Consider the following 19,550-nt stretch of genomic DNA (forward strand, 5'->3'; position numbering starts at 1 on the left):
TTGAACTGTGGTTCTGGAGGAGAATGTTGAATATACTATAGAATGCTAGGAGAACAAACAGGTTTGTCCTGGAGAGGGTGAAGCCGGAATGCTCCTTGGAGTCAAGAATTCTGAAGCTTCGTCTGACATACTTTGGGCATGTTGCAAGGAGGGACTGGTCCTTGGAGAGAGACATCATGTTTGGGAGAGTGGAGGGACAGCGCAGGAGAGGAAGACCTTCGATGAGATGGATAGACTCTGTGAGTGGAGTGGTGGGAATGTGTGTTTGAGACGGTGAGGTTGGCACAGGATAGAATGGCATTTAGGGCTCTTGTACATAGGGTCGCTATGAGTCACAAGAGACTTGACGGCACATAACAACAACAACAGTTAGGGATTTTGAACATTTCTTTGTGTGTTTGTTCACCATCTGAATTCTTTGGTGAAGTGTCTGTTAATATCTTGTGCCTATTTTGTGATTGGGTTGTTACCTTTATCTTGTTGAAGTGCTTAAGTATTCTATAAATTTTAGGTATGAGTCCCTTATCAGATACGTCATTGCTAGATATTTTTCCAAGTCTGTGTCTTTCCTTCTTACCCTGCTGGAGAACTTTTGAGATGTACACAGGGATTTGATTCTTAGAAGGTCCCATTCATCTATTTTATTCTCTCCTGGTTGTAGGTTTTCATTATACTTAGGAGACTGTTAATGTGGATTAGGCCTTCTGGAGCTGCTCCTCGCTTTTCTGTGGTGAAGCTGATAGTCCCTGGTTTTACTCCTAGGTCCTTGATCCTCCCTGAGTTGGTTTTTGAATATGGTGAGGTGTGGGTCTTATATGAGTTTTCTACAGATAGTTTTCCAATTCTGCCAACACCATTTGTTAAAAAGACTGTTATTTCCCCACTTAACTGATTTTGTCTTCTTGTCAAAAACTGGTTGACCATAGACAGATGAGCTGATTTCTGGGCTACCTATCAATTCTATTTCATCGATATGTCTTTTAAATTTTTAAAATTGTTTTTAAACGTGATTTGAGTGAAAGTTCACCAAGCAAGTTGGTTTTCCATTCAATAGCTCTGTGCATTGTGCTGCCTGACGCTGTCCGTGCCCTCACCTGTAACAGCACTTATCCACATCCAGCCCCCCCAGCCCTGAGTCTATTGCTTCCTGCTGTTCCCTCACCTGCTCTGAGACAAGCCCTGGGACCTCACCGTGTTCTGCCTGCTGACATCCAGTCCCCGAGCTCCCCCTGCCTGACATCACCTGTGTGGTTACACACCTGCACACCACACACCTGGCTGCCCAGCGAGGGGGGCTCCCCTGTGCAGGTGTGTCTCCAGATCTGCCCCAGACTGCTGTCTGACTTTGATGACACCTGCCCCTTCCTGAACCTGTTTTCCCCATGTGCCTGCTGAAGAGGCGAAGACACAACTGTGGTTTCCAAGTCGCTAGGGTTCCAGGGAAGCCCAGGACTCTGCTGGGGCTGCCAGGGCAGGAGTAGAGCTGTAGTACCCTCCCCGCAGGTCTGGCTTCTCAGAGGCCTGGTTTGGGGCTCTAAGCTGGGGTCCCTCACTCAACAGCCCTCACAAATCCCAAAGCCATCCTCAAACATGGTGTCTCACAGTTTGACCAAGTTTCCCCATTTCCTGGTTCCTTTGTCTGGGGATAGAGCTGGGGTCTGCTCTGTGGAAGTTAGGGCCCTGCCCCATCTGAGGTCCCCATGTGGGGTACAGGAAGAGGGTGCTGAGCGGTAACCTCCTCACCTTGGGCTTCTTGTAGAAACCAGACAGGTACCAGCGCAACACGTGCTTGAAGCGGCTGTAGGCGGTTTCCTCCAGTGCGGCCCTGTGAAGAGGGGCAGGGGGAGCCCTTGAGTCCATGTGGCGTCCTGACCTCCACCCAACCTTCCACACACAAGTCCTGACACAAATAAGGCCGAGGCTACCTGTCCAGTGTCCTCAGTAGGGAACCTGGTGGGGGTCTGCCCTTTGCTCACCCATGAAGTCCTCAGGTGCACCCACCCTCCCAAGCCCCCAGCCAGCACTGAGTGGTGCTCCCCTGTCCCGGGTCAGTGCAGAGTGTGTGGTCCCTTGTCCCCTGTAGCCGCCCCAGATGGTGCTGAATGTGTAGTGCCGATGTGAGGTGCCAGGCAGCCTGGCTGGGCCACAGGGCAGGGCCCAGGACGTGTGTCAAACTCTGCTCTGCTCTGGGGCCGGCGTGCCAAAGGCTCTGTCTGGCCCAGTGACACGGGGTTTCAGGGCACCTCAGGGAGGCAGGCCAGGGCACACTCAGGCTTCCACCCACTCAGCAGGGTGGGCTGGGCACATGGGGCATGGTGCCCCCACCCTGAGCACTCACCTGGAGAGCAGGTGGGCACACGGGGACATGATGCCCCCTTCCCCGCTCACCTGGAGAGCAGGTCGGCATGGTAGTAGTGGTCAGACAGCTTGCTGAGGAAGGAGCGGGGCTCCAGCACGAACGTGGGCAGCACCACGCGGGACAGGTCCATGCCCGGCCGCAGCTGCCGCAGCAGCACCCACATCAGACTGCGGTTCTCCTCAGACACTGTCTCCACTTGGGACGCCTCGCCGAGCTGTGGCAAAGGGGCGTCAGGATGTACGCCCCAACAGTGGGCACCCTTCCTCAGGACTGGGGGGCAATTGTACTCCTCCAGGCACCACCTCTTGGAGCCTCTCCTCAGATGGTCAGGGGGGCATCGTACTCAACACCCTCTCCTGGGCACACACCTCCAGCCTTTCTCTTCTCACTGTGTCAGGCAGAGGTGGGGGGGGGCAAAGAGAACCCACCCTGCCAGGCACACACCTCAGACGTCATCCAGTCTTTCCTGTGACCTCTGCCTTGCACACACCATGCCCTTACCTGGGGGACCTGAGTCCCCCCCTCAGCTTGAGAAGACTCTCCCACCTTTGAGTCACAGGAGGAGCCCTCAAATGTCCCGAGTGTCTCCCTATGTCCAGCATGTCTCCCAGTGTACAGCGTGTCTGCCAGCATCCAGTGTGTCTCCCAAAGTCCAGCATGCCTCCCAGTGTCCTGTGTGTCTCTGTGTCCAGCATGTCTCCCCATGTCCAGCATGCCTTCCAGTGTCCTGTGTGTCTCTCAGTGTCCGGCGTGTCTCCCTGTGTCCAGCGTGTCTCTCAATGTTCTGCATTTCTCCTAGTGTCCACCGTGTCTTCCCGTGTCCAGCATGCCTCCTAATGTCCAGCATGTCCCCCAGTGTCCTGCATGCCTCCTAATGTCCAGCATGTCCCCCAGTATCCTACATGCCTCCTAACGTCCAGTGTGTCTTCCAGTGTCCTGCGTGTCTGCATGTGTGCTTCTCGGGGGACCAGAACTCCATCTGTCTCCCTGGGCGCCGGGAGTGTAGCTGTGAAGGTCACAGAGTCCCAGCCTCGGCTGGCTCCGCAGCCCGCACTGCCCGCTGCCCTCCCCAGAGGCCAATGGTTATCTCCAGGCCCGTCCTCTCCCACGGCGGCACATCACCCCGCCATGGAGCTGCCTGTGTTTAGGGAGCCGGCACTGCTATCCAGGGGGTGAAAGGGTGTGCTCACACGGGCACCCACAGTGTGGGAAAGGCCCTGGCACAGGCCCTGCAGACCCCCTTTCAGTCCTTCTGACTTGATGGGGCACCTAGCTCTCACCTCCCCCAGTTCCTCGGAGGTCTGCTCCATGTACGTGGTCCCCCTCCGCACCGGGCTGCCCTGTGGCTCTGAGCGGTCACTGCCACTCTCTGGGGTCTTGCGGCTGTGGTCCTGTGTCTCGTCGTCTGACTCTTCGGCGTTGTCCTTCTCTGACTTGTCTGAAAAGGCGTCATTCTCCAGGTGGTTAGCCAGTGACGGCCCATTCAGTCTAGAAGACAGACAGATGGCCAATGGGGAGGAGGTGTCTGTCCATGGATCTGGGCAAGGCCATGCACACCCAGCCAGCCCGCACTGCTAGGGGCCTCACACCATCTGCAGCCCAAGATGGAAGCCCATTTCACAGATGGAGGAACAAGAACGGAGTGGTCAGGGCCCATGGCGGTGGACGGAGAAGGTACTGTGCCCCTGCTGGGAGGTTTGGGAGCCAACCGGGGCTCTGAGGCACACTCCCCACCACATGAACAGAGACCCCCCTACTCAGTGACGGCCAGGTTCCCCCCCCCCCCGCCCGGTGCTCACGGGAACAGGTCCTGGTCAGCATGGACATCAGCCGAGCCGGGCAGTCTGTACAGCGAAGAGGGGTACGTGTCCGGCGAGGACCCCGGCTCTCCATCGGAGCCCTGCCTGCAGGCACTGAGCCGCAGGAGGCTGGAGCAGCGCACGGCCAGCTCCAGGGCATCCAGCCAGCAGCGGCCTGGGGACAGAGCCAGTGAGACTTCAGGCCACTCATGGAACAACCCCAGCAGGGCACCTGTCCCCTTCTTGGCTTCTGTCCCTCCCCAACTGGGAGCACCCTCAACCTCACCCCCACAGGAGACCTCCCAGCTCAGAAACCAGGAATTCTGAATGAGGCTGTGTGTGTGTGTGTGTGGTGTGTGTTTGATGTGTGTGTGTGTGTGGGGTGGGTGTATGTGGTGTGTGTGTGTGGTGTGTGTAGGGTGTGTGTGTGTGGTTGTGTGTGTGTGTGTGGTGTGTGTGGGGTGGGTGTATGTGGTGTGTGTGTGTGGTGTGTGTAGGGTGTGTGTGTGTGGTTGTGTGGTGTGTGGGGTGGGTGTATGTGGTGTGTGTGTGTGGGGTATGGTGTGTGTAGAGTGTGTGTGTGTGGGGTTGTGTGTGTGTGTGGTATGTGTGTGTGGTGTATGTGGGGTGGGTGTATGTGGTGTGTGTGTGTGTGGTGTGTGTGTGGTATGTGTGTGAGGGGTGTGTCTGTGGTGTGTGTGTGGTGTGTATGTGTAGTTTGTGTGTGGGGGGTATGGTTGGTGTGTGATGTGTGTGTGCACAGTGTGTGTGTGTGTGTGCACGTGTGCAGGGTGGGCAGAGTGTGTCACTGGAAGAATTACCCAGCAGAGGGGTTTCAAAGAATAGTCAGAGCACTAGTGAGGGCCAGGGCCCAGCAGGGCAGCTGAGCAGCTCAAGGTCACGCATCCAGGTGGCCCCGCAGATGCGCACAGTGTTGCCTGCCTCCTGCCTGTGGGGAGGCAGAGAGCGGAGGACTGCCCGACAAGAGCAAGGCTAAGTGCTGGCAGAGCCCTGCGCCCTCCTGCTGACCCTGAGTGGAGAGTGATCTCCAGCTAGAGAGTTGAGGCAGCTCAGGGCCCTGCCCTTGTCCCCAGGCCAGGGACCACTGAGTGTCCCAATGTCAACTGCCCTGGGTCCCACCCAGCCTCCTCCAGACCTCCTGCTGTGACTACCAACAGCCCCTTCCCCCTAGAATCTTGATTTAGACAATGAATGTGTCCAAACCCAGGTCCATGCCGGTCCGAGAAGGTTGCTCTGGTTGTGCAGTCCCCAGGGATCTGTGCAGCCAGCCCAAAGGTCTAGCAGCTCTGGTGGTTCGAATCTACCAGCAGCTCGAGGGAGAAAGTCAGTTCCAACACTGAGGACTTAACGAGGTGGAACAATTGAGTCATTCAGGGAAGGATTCCTAGGTTGCCTTCCGTACGACACCAGGCTGGGGAATGCTGACGGTACCTGATTCTGAGTCTGGACTGTGACATCTTGGAGAGGTATCTCTCTACTCAACTTTTAAGTCCAAGGACCCCTACTCCTTTGGAGGCCAGTGTTCAAATGGCATGTGGGGGGATGGACAGGGTGAGGGAACCCCAGGGTCCTGGACACCAGGTTGCTCTGATTCCCCCAGAGCATCTGGGGCCCACTCTGGTTATTGCTGTGGGCTGGGCTTGAGGTTAAAGCAGACTGATCCCCAATATTCCTGGGGGCCAGGATGGGAAGGATGTAGCTTCTGAACACTACACATCCTCTGAAACCCATCCCAAGGTTACGGTCACCTTCTCCAGGAAGCCCACCCTACTATACATGGGGGCTGTGGGTGCCTTCCTCCATGATCCCTCCCTCCTCCAATCAGGGACTCAGCTGGTTTTTCCTCTCCAGCTGCCCTGTCAGGTACCTCCCTGCTCATCTTCACACTCATACCACAGGCTCCATGAAGGCATGGTCTGGCCTGTCCACTACAGGCCCACAGGGGGCCTGGAACAGAGGAGGGGGCTGGGCAAATGACCCTAGAACAGAAAGGACATAGGGACAGCCAGTGCCGAACAGAACGCAATGCCACGCCTGACCACCAGGGCGCAGTGTACAGCAGCAGGAGAAAAGGCCAGTCCAAAGCGCCCTAGCCTCTAGGGTCAGAGCCCCTCAGAAGTCAAGGTCAAGTGCATCTCACAGAAACCTGCCTGTTTGGACCGCTGGCCAGCGTGAGCCCTCCCCTGCTTCCCAGGACTCTGAGAAAGGGGAACAGCTGCATTACTCAGAGCAGCCACCAGAAGGCACTGTAACAACCAAGGCAGGACTACAATTTCAGTAACATTGTTGCCGCTGCTGTAACCTTGTTGCAGCTCTGGGAGCTGGTCAGTGACTACCTGGGTTGCTAACCCTGAGGCTGCTTCTCCCTGGCTGTTTTAATTCATGAGCGGCTCTGAGGGAGAAAGATGGGAAATTCTTCCCTCACGATTTAACCACACCTCCTGGTAGCATCAGAGCACTTTGAACACTGTGCCACCAGAGTGCCTTTAGCCTTGGGGAGAGAGGGGCCCCAGTCACTGGTATTTTACTCATGGGGAAACTGCAGCTCAGTGAGGTGGGCCAGAGAGTAGCAGGTCTGCCTGTCCTGTGGCCTCAGGCTGCCTCTGTGAGTGGTGGTGGGAGGGCAGGGCCCACAGCATCCTCTGCTTCTTGGAACCAGGCCCCAGACACCCAGGTCTACACTCTCGAGGGCCCATTCCACTTCAGGGGCTCAGGGGTGACTCACCGTCTGACTCAGAGGCAGCCCTGAAGATCAGGTAGCTGCTGGGGAGGGGCTGTGTGATGGAGCCCACAGTCTCACCTTTGGGGCCCTGCAGAGGGAGAGATGCGCATCATGTGTGGAGACCCCAGGATAGGAGATCACACAGGCCACACAGTACTGCAGACCCACACCTGGACACCTTGGTAGGGACCGAGCATCCAGCCACACACGTGACAGAAGGGGCAAGGGAGCCCTGAGAGGTGGCTGTGTCCTCGGCCCCCCAGCTCTGAGTTCCCTGCATGGTAGCCACAGGAAGTACAAGTCCCAGTGGCCCAGTCAACTTGGAATTTCAGAGAAATAATGAATGCTTTCTTCAGTCTAAGTATCAAAGACTACAGCCTTCAACACAGGCTATTATCTCAACATCCAGAAAACAAAAATCCCCTTTACTGGACTAGAAGGTAAGATCCTGGGAGATGGAGAAAAGACTGAAATTGTCGCTGATTTAATTTTTCTTGGCTCCACAATCAACACCCACGGTCACAGTCAAGAAATCAAAACGCGTGTTGCACGGGTCACCAGCTTGTGGGGGCCGCTCCAAAATGCTGGGCAGCATGGATGTCAGCGTAAAGACTAGGGTGTGCCTGATGTTAGTACTTCAATTGCTTTTTATGCATCTGCACCGTAAGTAAGGATGGCAGGGGAAGAACTGACGCCCTTGAACTGTGGTGCTGGAGGAGAGTGTGCAGTATCCATGGGCGGCCAAAAGAACATGCAAACTGGCCTTGGAGAAAGTGCCGCCAGAGTGCTCCTCAGAGACGAGGATGGTCAGACCGCCTCACACGCTGGGGGCAGGTTGTTATGGGGGGCCGGGCCTTGGAGAAGAGAAAGCATGCTGGGAAAGGTGGATGGTCAGTGAGAGAGGACGACTCGATGAGGAGGGCTGCCACAGTGGCTGCAGGGCCTGGCACGGCCGAGACAGGAGGAAGCAGGACAAGGCAGGGTTCGGAGCTGTCCATAGGGTCGCTAGGAGACGTAGACCACTTGACACCTAGCAACAGCAGATCCCATGCAATCCCTGGGACACATTTATAATATTTCTTTTTCTTTTTTTTAGGGACTCATTTCTCTGAACTGTGGATTGAACTGTGTATGGGTCCTTGGCTGTATCTGTATTCACACCCCAGCTATGATGGCTAAACTGAGGCAGGCCCAGCCCTTCCTGCATGGACCAAGGGGTGGGGAGAGGGAGGAGTGTGTGGGTGGGCTTCTTTTCCAGAGGCCCCCACTGTTAAGGGCTAATGTGCATTCCACACGGAGGGTCACCAGACACATATGACCCCTCGGCCACAATGCAAGGTGCAGAGGGATTGAAAGTGGCCCTGTGCTGGGGGATGCGCCTGTCTTGGACTGGCTGAGTGATGGGTCCCACCCCCACCCTCCCCCTTCCCCACGAGACTGTTCTGTTCAGGGATCCCTCTCTGTAGGCTCCTCCTCTGCTCAGGCCTGGATCTCCACTCCAGTGTCCTGGGCCCACAGGAGTGTCTTCAAGGACTCTCCAGGGACTGGTTCAGCCAAGTCAAAACCCCTGTTCCCACCCTCCTCTGTCCTTTCCACTGTGTCCTGCCTGGCCCGTGCCCACCTTCACAGCCCACACGGACTGGTCCAGCGGGTGGAAGAGCTTGAAGCAGAAGCCGTCCTTCTTGGTGGGGCGCTCGATGAGCTGACAGCAATGTAGCAGCACCGTGCCCACCCACTGCGCCACCGATGGCGTCTTGTAGATAAGCAGCGCGCCCGGCCGCAGCACACACCACAGCTTCGTCCAGCTCTTCAGGGTCCCCCGGATCTGCCAGCAGGGTGGGGGCGTCACCAAGAGGGCCGGTGTCGGGGCTGGTGTCAGGGTGGGGCTTCCAGGTGGGCAGGGGGCATTAATTGAGGGGGCCGGTGTCAGGATGGGTGTGGGCACAGAGGTGGGGCTGGCAGGTGGGCAGGGGTGTCACTGAGGGCTCTGGTATCAAGATGGGGGCGCAGGGGTGGGGCTGGCAGATGGGCAGGTGATGTCACTGAGAGGGCCAGTATTGGGGTGGGGAACAGGAGTGGGGCTTCCAGGAGGACAAAGGGTGTCACTGAGGGGAGCCAATGTCAGGGTGAGGGTACAAAGATGGGCCAAGGGTGCCCCAGGAGGTGGGCTGTGGCTGGCAGCTGACTAGAAATAGGCTGTTTTCTGCCTGTTAATGATGTCACACCTGAGCAGGAGGGACCTGGCCCCACCACAGGGTCCTGACAGGAGCAGCTCAGTGAGTGGGTGTGGGAACGCAAGGGTTTCTGGAAGCTACTGGAAGTTGACGAAGGAGGACTGCCCCTAGAAGGGCCAGTACGTCTGTCCAGGTGGCACAGAGGCTGGGTGGAGCTGCCCTTCCCTCCATGCCCCATACCCGGGGACCTGCACCGGGCAAAGCATCAAGATGCCCTTGAGTTCTGCTCTTCACAGAGGTCTCCCTGCCCCACTGTACCAGGGGAAACTGAGGCCAGGGTCTAAGCAAATTAACCCTAGCTGAGTGAGGTCTCCTGACCACAGCCCTGGTCTACGCCCAAGAGTGGGCCCTCACTGCTTCCCTCTGTGCCCCACGAGGTGCCCCATGGGCATTCAGGGTATCCATGGAGACTCCACGGGGCAGCAAGGGCACTGGGAGGGTCCCCACTGGACAGGGGTGCAGCTGGCCAGGCAGACTGCAGTGACACCCATGGGGCTGGGCACGTGGTGTGGGGGTCCCACTGAACAGGGTTGCAGATGGCCAGGCAGAGTGCAGTGACACCCGTGGGGCAGGGCCCTTGGTGTGGGGGTCCCGCTGGATGGGGTGTAGCTGCCCAGGCAGAGTGCAGTGACACCCGTGGTGGAGGGCCCGTGGTGTGGGGGTCCCACTGGTGCCTGTGTGCACTTCCCCAGCGCCCCCTGCTCGCACCTTCAGGCTGTCCGCCATGATGACCACGCTGGGGTCTGTCAGCGCACTGAACAGCTGCCTTGTGGCCCGCTTCTTCTCCTGACGGTAGTTCTCCTTCTGGGCCTGCGGCCACCACAAGGTCAAAGGGGCTCTGGACAGACCAGCCCCTGCCAGCCACCCTCAGGAAGAGGAGCCCCCAGCCCATCCCATGCCTGCTCAGCACCTCAGGGCTGGGACCAGCGCCCCGTACCACTGGGAAGAGAAGCTCCCAACCCAGGGAAGGGGTGGGTGGGAGAGGAGGAAAGGGGGGCTCACCGGCCCAGGTGTCCCCTCCCCAGGCATCCACACCTTGAGCGTTTCCTTCTTGGTGACCTTGGCTGTGGGGGACACACTCTCCCTGTCAGATCCATTGCACAGTCTGTACTCCGCCTGCAGAGGGGGAAGAGGGGGCACAGAGAAGTCAGAGACCAGCACCCCGCTGCTGCCCACACCCTGTGGAGGCTCACCACCACTTCCTGGGTGGGGGCAGAGATGGAGGAGTGGGGTGAGCAAGAGTGTGGAGGTGGCCCCCGGCCTGATGGTTCTGAGGCTTCCACAGCTGGAAACAGGGTGGGGGCTGTCCTCTGCTTGGACTAAGGGGGGCTATAGACATATATCAGGGACAGGAAGGAGACACAAGGACCATGAGGGGACAGGGCTGAATTCCAAGTGGGGAAGGTCGTTCAGGAGGGGGAGGGGTGTCCAGGAGGGGGAAGGGATAACCAGGAGGGAGGGTCACTTGGGGGGTGATGAAGTCTAGAGGAGGAAGGGGTGCCCAGATGAAAAGCATCTGGGTAGGGAAGGAGGAGGGTCCCCAGGAGGGAGGATCCTGGGTGGGGAAGGGGTGTACCAAAGGGAAGGTCCCCAGGGCGGGGGTGGGTGGGGAGTGCACCCAGCAGGGCTAGAACAATGCAGGGAGGGTGAGCTTGTAGAGGGGCTGAGACAGCTCAGAGCCTCAGAGTAGCACCTGCTTCCCTGCCCTGCGTCCTCCATAGTGCCCAGAGCAGGGACCTGGGGTCAGCCACACACAGCTGGAGTCTAGCCTAGGGCAGGGTCCTGGGGTCAGCCACAGCCGGAGTCCAGCCCTGGACCCGAGGTGAGACGTGGGTAACTGGGACCCCTTCCGAGATCCCCTGGAAGCGACCCTCTCAGGGTCTGCCTCTGGGCAGAGGTCTGAGTCCAGCTCTGGGGCAGACGGGCTGAGAACAGGGACAAGGGATCGTAGTGCCATGTGGGACCCAGGCCTTTTGGGCAATCAGGAAACCGAGGCTCCAGGTCGGGGAAGGCAGGACACAGAACGGGGGTTCATGTGCAGACCAGGGCTACACCCCACTGCTGCCAGCCTTTGGCTGGCCCTGAGCAAAGACAGCTCTGATAGTTGAAATGCAATACCTTCCCCCACCTGACCCCATTGCCACAGTCATGTCAATCCATCTTATCCCGAGTCCTCCTCTCCTGTGCGGCCCCTCCACCCTTCCAAGCATAATGTCCTTCTTCAAGGATTGGTCCCACCTGGCGACATGCCCGCAGGCTGTCCGACACAGTGTGTCCCTGATGCTGTTGCTCTCTGTCGTCAAGTTGGAACTGACTGATAGCTGAACCTTCAGTGAGTTTTTAGGGGCAACTAATCACACAGCTTGACCTTACATATGTGTAGTTGGTGGTCTGTTCCACAGTTAGCACCTGGCTTTGTTTTCACAGCCGATACTGAGCAACCCTACATACAACTGCTCTGAACCCTGCTCTATCCTGAGACAGCTTTATCATCTCTGATAGGCCTACCTCCACCACCTCAGTCACTGAGCCAACCCGTCTCATTAAGGGTCTTCCTCTCTTTCTCTGTCCCTCCACCCTCCCAAGCATGATGTCCTTCTCCCAGGACTGGTCCCTCCTTGTAACCTGTCCAAAGTAAGACGAAGCCTCAGAATCCTTGCCTCCAAGGGGCAGCCCGGTCTCACCCTCTCTAGGATGAACCTGTTTGTTCTCTTAGCAGTCCATGGTATATTCAATAATACTTTTATCCAGCACCACAGTTCAAAGGCATCAATTCTCCTTCTATCATCCATTGTCCAGCTCTGAGGCACAGCAAGTGATTGTGAAGACTATGGCCTGGATCAGGCACATCTTAGTCTCCAGACTGACACTGTTGCTCTTCAGTGCTCTGGAGATGTCCCTGACAACAGACTTTCCCAATGCAATTTGTCTTTTCATTTCCTGGCTACTGGTACCAACAGTGTTGATTGTGGAGTCAAGGAAGCTGAAGGTCTTAACAATCTCAATATTTTTATCTATCATGATACTGCCAATTGGCCCAGTGGTGAGAATTTTTGTTTTCTTGTTGTTGAGCTTCAATCCGTATTGAAGGCTGCAGTCCTTGGCCTTCTGCAGCAAGTGCTTCAGGTCCTCTTCAGTTTCAACAAGAAGGTTGTGTGATTTGCATAAGGCAAGCTGTTGATAAGTCTTCCTCCAATCTTGATGCCATACTTCTTTCTCTTCATAGGTTCTCAGATAATTTGCTCATCATACACATTGAATAGGTATGGAGAGATGATGCATGGTTTAAAATTGAGAAGGGAATATGTCAGCGTAATAGTCTCTCTCCATACCTATTCAATGTGTATGATGAGCAAATTATCTGAGAACGTATGAAGAGAAAGAAGTATGGCATCAAGATTGGAGGAAGACTCATCAATAACATTTGTTATGCAGATAACATAACCTTGCTTGCTGAAAGTGAGGAGGACTTGAAACACTTGTTGAAGATGATCACGGACTGCAGCCTTCAATGTGGACTGCATCTCAATGTCAAGAAGACAAAGATTCTTACCACTGGACCAATAGGCAGCATCATGATGGATGGAGAGGAGATTGAAACTGTCAACAGTTTCATCTTGCTTGGACCCACAATTGGCATCCTTGGTACAAGCCAGGAAATAAGGAGACACATTGCACTGGGGAAATCTGCAGTTAGGGACCTGTCCAAATGACTGAGGAGTTATGATGTCAGTTTGAGGGCTAAGGTGCATCTGATTCAGACCATGGTCTTTTTGATTACTTGATATGCATCTGAGAACTGGACAAAGAATAAAGATGAGAGAAAAAGAATTGACATCTTTGAGCTGTGGTGTTGGAGAAGAGCACTGAACATCCCGTGGACGGCCAACAGAATGAATAGATATGTCTTGGAGAGGGTGCAGTCGGATTGCTCTTTGGAGGCAAGGATGATGAGGCGTCTTCACGTCTCATACTTTGGGCATGTTGCTAGGAGGGGTTATTTTTTGGAGAGGGACATGATGCTGGGAAGGATGGAGGGTTGGCAGAGGAGAGGAAGACCCTCGACCAGGTGGATTGACACGGTGACTGCTGCAATGGGCTCTTGTGTGTCAGGAAGTGTGAGGATGGCGCAGGACAGGACTGGGTTCAGGTCTTTTGTTCATTGGTCACTGGAGTCGTCCCTAACAACCAATGGGATGATACTATGAAACACAAAGTATAGGAACAAAACACAAGGTGAGCGAATCTTGTATGCGAACCAGTATAAAATAAACAGAATTTAAAAAAATTCTGTTAGGAGCAAAGTTAGAGAAGTCTCACAAAAAGAGGCAGAACCTATGTTAGTCAAACAGATGGCTGGGACCAGGCCCAACCCAATCAGAACCACGGAACGTGAATCCCGTCAGGGGTGTTTTAGACACAGGCGTGAAGTCAAGAAAAAGGGACCAGAACCACCAGGTCAGTCCCCAGGTCCAGGCTGGGGCACAGAAGCTAATCTAGATGCAGACCCAGTTCTATCAGCGCATCTCTACACCCACACCCGTGGGGTCCCGGGTCTCCTCTGCCTCTTCACCTCCAGGGCTGACCTTTCCCATCTATGCGGGGCATCTTTCCTGACAAACCTCTCTGCTGTTGCCACGCCTCCTCTCAACCCCTGTTCTAACCAGGGCTCAGTACAGGCTGGACTGCTTTCGAGCAGGACGTACGAACCCAGGCCCAAACTAGGAGACTGGTCCACGGCCGATCTTCCGCTCTCTCCCACCTGGCTCGCTTCTTTTTCTGAGCAAAGAAGGCCAAACCAGGGCATTCATCGCAGGCAGGAGACTGCCTATCTTTCTCCCAGGGAGCAGCTGATGGATTCGAACTGCCTGCCTTTGGGTTGGCAGCACAATTCCTTACCACTAAGCCATGAGAGCTCCTGGGTAAGGGGCTCGCATCCAGAATGATCAAGGAACTCCTGCAGCTCCATAAAGACAAACACGTCAACGCCCACACGGGCCACCATCTCTGCAAAGTCGACCTGAAGCGTCCAGCCAGCTCGTGAAAAGACGGTCAACATCACCTGCCATTCCCAACACCACTGCATCCTTCTGACTCTCGCTGCCCCGCCATCAACCTCCTTATGAGAGGGGACCGTCCAGCTTCTTCCCAGGGAGAGGCTGGTGGGTCTGACCTGCTGACATTTTGCTGAGCAGCACAGGATGCAGAGATCTGTCATGCTGCTGCGGCAAATCGTCCCCGTGTCAGCTACGCACAGTGACCATGTCCACAGACCTGAACAACCCCCGCCCCGCCCCATCCCCACCCCCTCTGCTCTTCCCCCCCCCCCAGCCCCACCCCATTCTGCCCTCCCCCTCCCATCCCCCTCCCCCCCAGCCCCACCCTCACTGTCTCTGACACGCCCCAGCCCACAGTTACAGGCGCTGTGTCAGCCCACCTGGCTGTGGGGTTTCCTCTCTCCCTGACCTCCACCTTCTCCAGCATGAGGTCTTCTTCCAAGGACTGACCTCTCCTGACAAAGTATGTGCGACGGGGTTTCCCCACCCTTGCTCTGAGGGACACGCTGGACAAACTTCCTCCAAGACAGACCTGTTGGTTCTTTCTGGCAGTGGGATAGTCAGAACTCTCCTCCCACCCCATGGCTCACTGTGCCTCTGCGGAAACTCAAGTCCAAACCGCAATGGCACGCCACCTTACACCCACGGGCAGCTATAATCTATGAATGAGAAAATGACAAGGGTCAGGGGAAGCGGGTGGTGTGGGAGCCTCGTGGACTGCGGCCCGTATGTAGCAGGCACAGGTACAGGACACAGCTTGGCTGATGCCAAAAAATAGAAAGGCAGAATTACCAAACCCACTGCCATCGCGTCCCAAGTCCGTGCACAGATGGTGGTCATGACGATGACCCCCATGATAAACCGATCAGCTGTGAGAGGATGGAAGGTGGGAGGTGACCCCTAAATCCCATCACAGCCCGATCCTCTGGGAGAGCAGCTTCCCTGAGGAATGACCTGCACCCTTTTTGCCTTCTGGAGGGATGAAGGAGAGAGAAGGGGCAGAGTAGAGGGACCTCAGCACTCCCAAGACAGAAGGGCTGGGAGGGGAGTGTCCCGCAGACCAGGTCCCTGTACTGGGAAGCTCCTGGACACAGGGCCAGGCCAAGGCACTCAGAGTTCACCACGGGAACAAGCCTTCAGAGTTGAAGAGACAAGCTTGTCCTCCAGGGCCGGCAGAGAGAGGAGGCCGCTCCTGACCCCGCGCCTTCAATGTACACTCGTCTCCTGATGGTGAGAGGACAGATTTTCTGTTTGTTAAAACCACAGTTACAGCAGCACTAGACAACAAAGTCACTCTGACTTACAGCACTGTGTTAGAACAGCACCAGAGAACCAGACACACACCCCTGTGGGGTCCCCGTCACAGCAGCTCCAGAGAACCAGACATGCCCTGTGTGGGGTCCCTGTCACAGTAACACCAGAGAACCAGACACACCCCGTGGGGTCCCCGTCACAGCAACACCAAAGAACCAGACACACACCCCTGTGGGGTCCCCGTCACAGCAGCTCCAGCGAACCAGACACACCCCGTGGGGTCCCCGTCACAGCAACACCAAAGAACTAGACACACACCCCTATGGGGTCCCCGTCACAGCAGCACCAGAGAACCAGACACCCCCTGTGCGGTCCCTGTCACAGCAACATTGGATGAATAAGACAGTCACCGAGTTCCTGCTCACAGAGACCCTTCCTAGGACAGCAGACTCGTCCCCATGGCCCCCAGGCTGTCATCACAGAGGTCCACTTCTGCTCAGTAACGCCTTCCTTCCTGAAAGGGAAGACCTGAAGCACCTGCCATTCCCTAAGGGGCACACATGCTCCCTGAGGGCAGAGCCTCCCTTTATCTGTCTCTGCCTCCCCACACCACCAGCAGCTCAACACCTGGCACACAGAAAGTTCCAGAAAGCAATTACTGAACAGAGTTTGATGTGAGAACCCAGTGGGGCATCTGACGGCATCTGTGTTCTGTTGGGTTGTGGAAAGACACAGCCATGTGATTAAAGATTTTGTGAAGCCATTCCGCACCCTGAAGAACAGGGTGACAACGGTGTACGGGGACCACCGTCATACAGGGGCTCCCAGGCTCTGAAGGCACCAAGCCAGGGGCTGCCAGGACCCTCTCCCTGGGGACACAGGCACAGGGCTCAGGGCCACCGCTGACCAGTGAGGAAATGCTGCCCCAGAGGAGCAAGGCTTGTGGTCACACAGGGCAGGGGGCCCGGCACGCAGTGGGTAGAACGTGTGTGTGAGTGTGTGTGTGTGTGTGTGTGTGTGTGTGCACGTCTGCACGAGTGCCCACTTCTTCAGTGTTTCTGGTGGGGTACAGTGCCAGGGAGGAAGTGTCTTTCTTCAGGGAGGTCCTCAGAACTGGCAGGTGTACACCCACTTCCCCTCTCCTGACCCCACCTCACACTGAACAGGGCTGTGTTCAGTCCAGTCCTGCCCCTTGTGGCCCCTGCTCTGGAGGCAGCTGGGACTGGGCTGGGCTCTTCCTGGAACGGTCCTCTGGTCATTTCCTGCTGCCCCCTGTGCCAGGGCCCTGGGCCCTCCTCCTCCTGGTGGGTGCTTACCGGTGGCACCTTGGTGGCAGAGCCTGGCGTTGGTGGTCCTTCGTCCCTCGGCAGTACCAGTCCATTGGGCTCCATGTCCTTCCCTGAATTGGAGAGGCAAGGGTGAGGCACAGGACAGGGGACATAGGACAACCTGGGAGGGGCAGGAAGCCAGCCCAACGTGGGAGTAGCGGCTCAAGGAGAGAGGTCACTGGGCTCAGACCATGTCAGCACTGGACGGGACCCCAGAGCTCCAGCCTGGCCCCCGACTGACAGGTGCTCCAGTCCGTGTGCCCGCGTGATGTGTCCTCTGGAGCCACTAGAGTGACTGAAGTTTTCAGACGCAGGATGTGGCCCAGCCTCCCGGGCTCCCCTCTGATTCAGGCTACGGCACACAGACTACCTTTTATCCAACCAGCCACCTGGCGCGGTCACACAGCCTCCGGTGGTCAGATGTCCCGCCCCCACTCTTTTAGGACCTGTCTTCTCTCTCAGGCCAGCAGAGGGCCTGGGCCGAGCAGGCAGGCATTCCACCCAGCCTGGTTTTGTTGGTTCAGAAGCCAGTTTCCAGAGCCTGTTTCCAGCTCCTCTTAGTGGCCAGGTGTGGGCAGCAGGAAAGAGGGAGCTGCTTCCTATGGCTTGGTGGCTGATGACCCGCCCCTGGTCCCTGGAGCTGGCCAGGGGGTGACATTTATCTTGCAAAGCCACAGGCCACCACTGCACACCACTGGTCAGGCAGGAGGGGCGGGGGGATACAGGCACTGTGGAGCCACTGGAGTGATGGGGCTCTGCTGACCCACCTCCTGGGAACGCCAAGGGGAATGGTGGGTGTGGGGAGCTAGAAGGATTCTGCCCTGGGAAACCCAAGGTCATCCTAACGGGAAAGACCCACAAACAAGTCCCTGCTGCTGGGTCAGTTTCAACTTGCAGTGACTCTGCAGAGCAGAGAAAATTCCTGAGGCCGAAAGTCTCTGTGGGAACAGCCTCGTCCTTCTCCTTCTCCCTCAGACGCTGGTGAGTTTCAACTGCTGACTTAATCAGTTCAGAGCCCGATGCTTATGTACCGTGCCACCAAGACTCCATTTTCAAGGTTCTCTTATTCCGGGGTTCTCCAGTGCTCTCACAGACTTGGCCTGATACGGGGCTGCCTCGTGGCTGGAGGACTGTGGCATCTGTTATGCCCACCCACTTCGTCACCGTCCCCTCCACCCAGAGAGCCCAGCCTCCTCCTGAGAGCTGCCTCCAGGCCGAGAGCTAGCCCTGCCCTGTCCCAACCCTCATGCCCTTTGGGGGACAGTGATAGCACTAGCCCGTTCTACAGAGGAGGAATCTGAGGCCCAGAGACACAGGAGCTGTCCCAGTCCCTGGAGAGTCAGCCTGGGACTCAGACTAGTCCTCAGAGCCTGGCTCCAGAACCCTGCTTCCCACGGAGTCTAGCGGATAAGCTCACCCAGGTGGCCCCTCCTCAGCCTAACAGTCGACAGGGCTCCCCAGGACCCAAGGGGGTGCCAAGGGGCCAGCTGGCCTGACGCTTTCTGGCTTTGCAAACCCCTCTGCTCGTCACACCCACATGGTACTGCCAGAGGGGAGTGGTCAAGGCTCTCAGCCAACCTCCCTGGTCAGAAGCGGCACAGAGAGGGTAACAGGGTCACACAGCACAGATGGGAGCCTTGGCCCAGTGACCACATGGTGTCCAGGGACCCCTTCTCAGCATAGCTAGGAACTTCTCTCCAACATGGCCAGGAATCCTTCCTCAACAGCCCAGGGCTGCCTCCCCATCACAGTCAAGGGCCCCTCTCGAACACAGTCAGGACCCTCCTGGACATGGCAGGGACCTCTTCCCCAATGCAGTCAGGACCCTCCCCGATGAATGCACCAGGACTTCCCTCCCTGGTGTGGCCAGCAGCCCCCTCTGGATGTGTCCAGGCCCCTCTAGCGTCTGGACGCCCCTCCCCAACATGGCTGGCATCCTTCTCCCTGGTGTGGCCAGCACCTCCCTCTGGATATGTCCAGGCCCCTCCAGCGTGCTGGATGCCCCTCCCTGGTGTAGCCAGCACCCCACCCCCAGAACGTGACACTGACCTGGGCCAAGGGTGTAGAGCTCATTTTCTCCCCCAACGAGCAGGTTCCGGGTGAGCTTCCGCGGGTCGACTTTCTGGGGGGTGGAGGAGGGCGGGCAGAGCGAGAAGCGGCGCCTGAGGAAGGCCTCCTCCTTCATGGCGTGGGCGCTCGGGGGCTTCTGGAGTGAGGGAAGCACATGGTCACACCCTGGAGCCCGGCTTGGACCCTGGCCACAGGATTCGTGGAGTTCTCCCCCTGGGGGTCCTGGCTGCCCCTCCCTGAGGACACCCAGGGAGGGGCAGAAACACCGGGGCTGGTGCTCAGGAACCCACCTTACACTCCAAATGTCTCAGTAGTAGGGCTGAGGGGTGGAGGGTGGGCTGGGGGTCACTCAGGTTCTGCCTGATGCCTGGCTTACCCAAGGCTGGCCAGGTCAGTCATGGGAGAGCCCTAGGCAGGAGCCAGACCCCCCTAAGAGTGCCCCCCTGCAGCACAGCAGGCAGGTGCCTTTCACTGACAGGCCCTGCCCTCAAGCCCAGCTCAGAACTGGGCCTGCTCTGGTCACTGCTGAGTGGACTGAGGTGGCCACTGACCCCACTGGGCTATGAACTTCCCAGTGAAAGCGGGGGACCACCATTACAGTTGGGAGAGGGGCTCTGAAAGGATGTAGGGCACAGGGGTCCCACCCCCTCCCCTCAGCAAAGGGCTGCATTGCTCTCTGAGGCCCTCAAGTCAGCTAAGACTTCTG

At 57.1% G+C, this 19,550-nt stretch overlaps 1 protein-coding gene across 2 annotated transcripts in view; it reads right to left on the reverse strand.

The window, feature by feature from the left end:
• Positions 1–18,959, reverse strand: part of OSBPL5 (oxysterol binding protein-like 5) — a 52,892-nt gene extending 33,933 nt beyond the window's left edge. Inside the window, exons 1-10 of one of the 2 annotated variants that reach the window (XM_006893217.1) lie at positions 18,824–18,959; positions 16,763–16,845; positions 10,171–10,251; positions 9,844–9,945; positions 8,523–8,726; positions 6,905–6,989; positions 4,159–4,333; positions 3,640–3,847; positions 2,389–2,573; positions 1,744–1,825 (exon numbers count right to left, since the gene is read on the reverse strand). In XM_006893217.1, coding sequence (XP_006893279.1) covers positions 1,744–1,825; positions 2,389–2,573; positions 3,640–3,847; positions 4,159–4,333; positions 6,905–6,989; positions 8,523–8,726; positions 9,844–9,945; positions 10,171–10,251; positions 16,763–16,845; positions 18,824–18,959 — 1,341 coding nt within the window. The remainder of the gene's footprint in view (positions 1–1,743; positions 1,826–2,388; positions 2,574–3,639; positions 3,848–4,158; positions 4,334–6,904; positions 6,990–8,522; positions 8,727–9,843; positions 9,946–10,170; positions 10,252–16,762; positions 16,846–18,823) is intronic. The other variant, XM_006893218.1, reaches the window with a different exon arrangement.
• Positions 18,960–19,550: the final 591 nt, after the last annotated feature.

The sequence above is a fragment of the Elephantulus edwardii genome, unplaced genomic scaffold (genome assembly GCF_000299155.1).
Source record: "Elephantulus edwardii isolate Elephantulus edwardi_28Jun2011 unplaced genomic scaffold, EleEdw1.0 scaffold00126, whole genome shotgun sequence".
Lineage (NCBI taxonomy): Eukaryota > Metazoa > Chordata > Mammalia > Macroscelidea > Macroscelididae > Elephantulus > Elephantulus edwardii.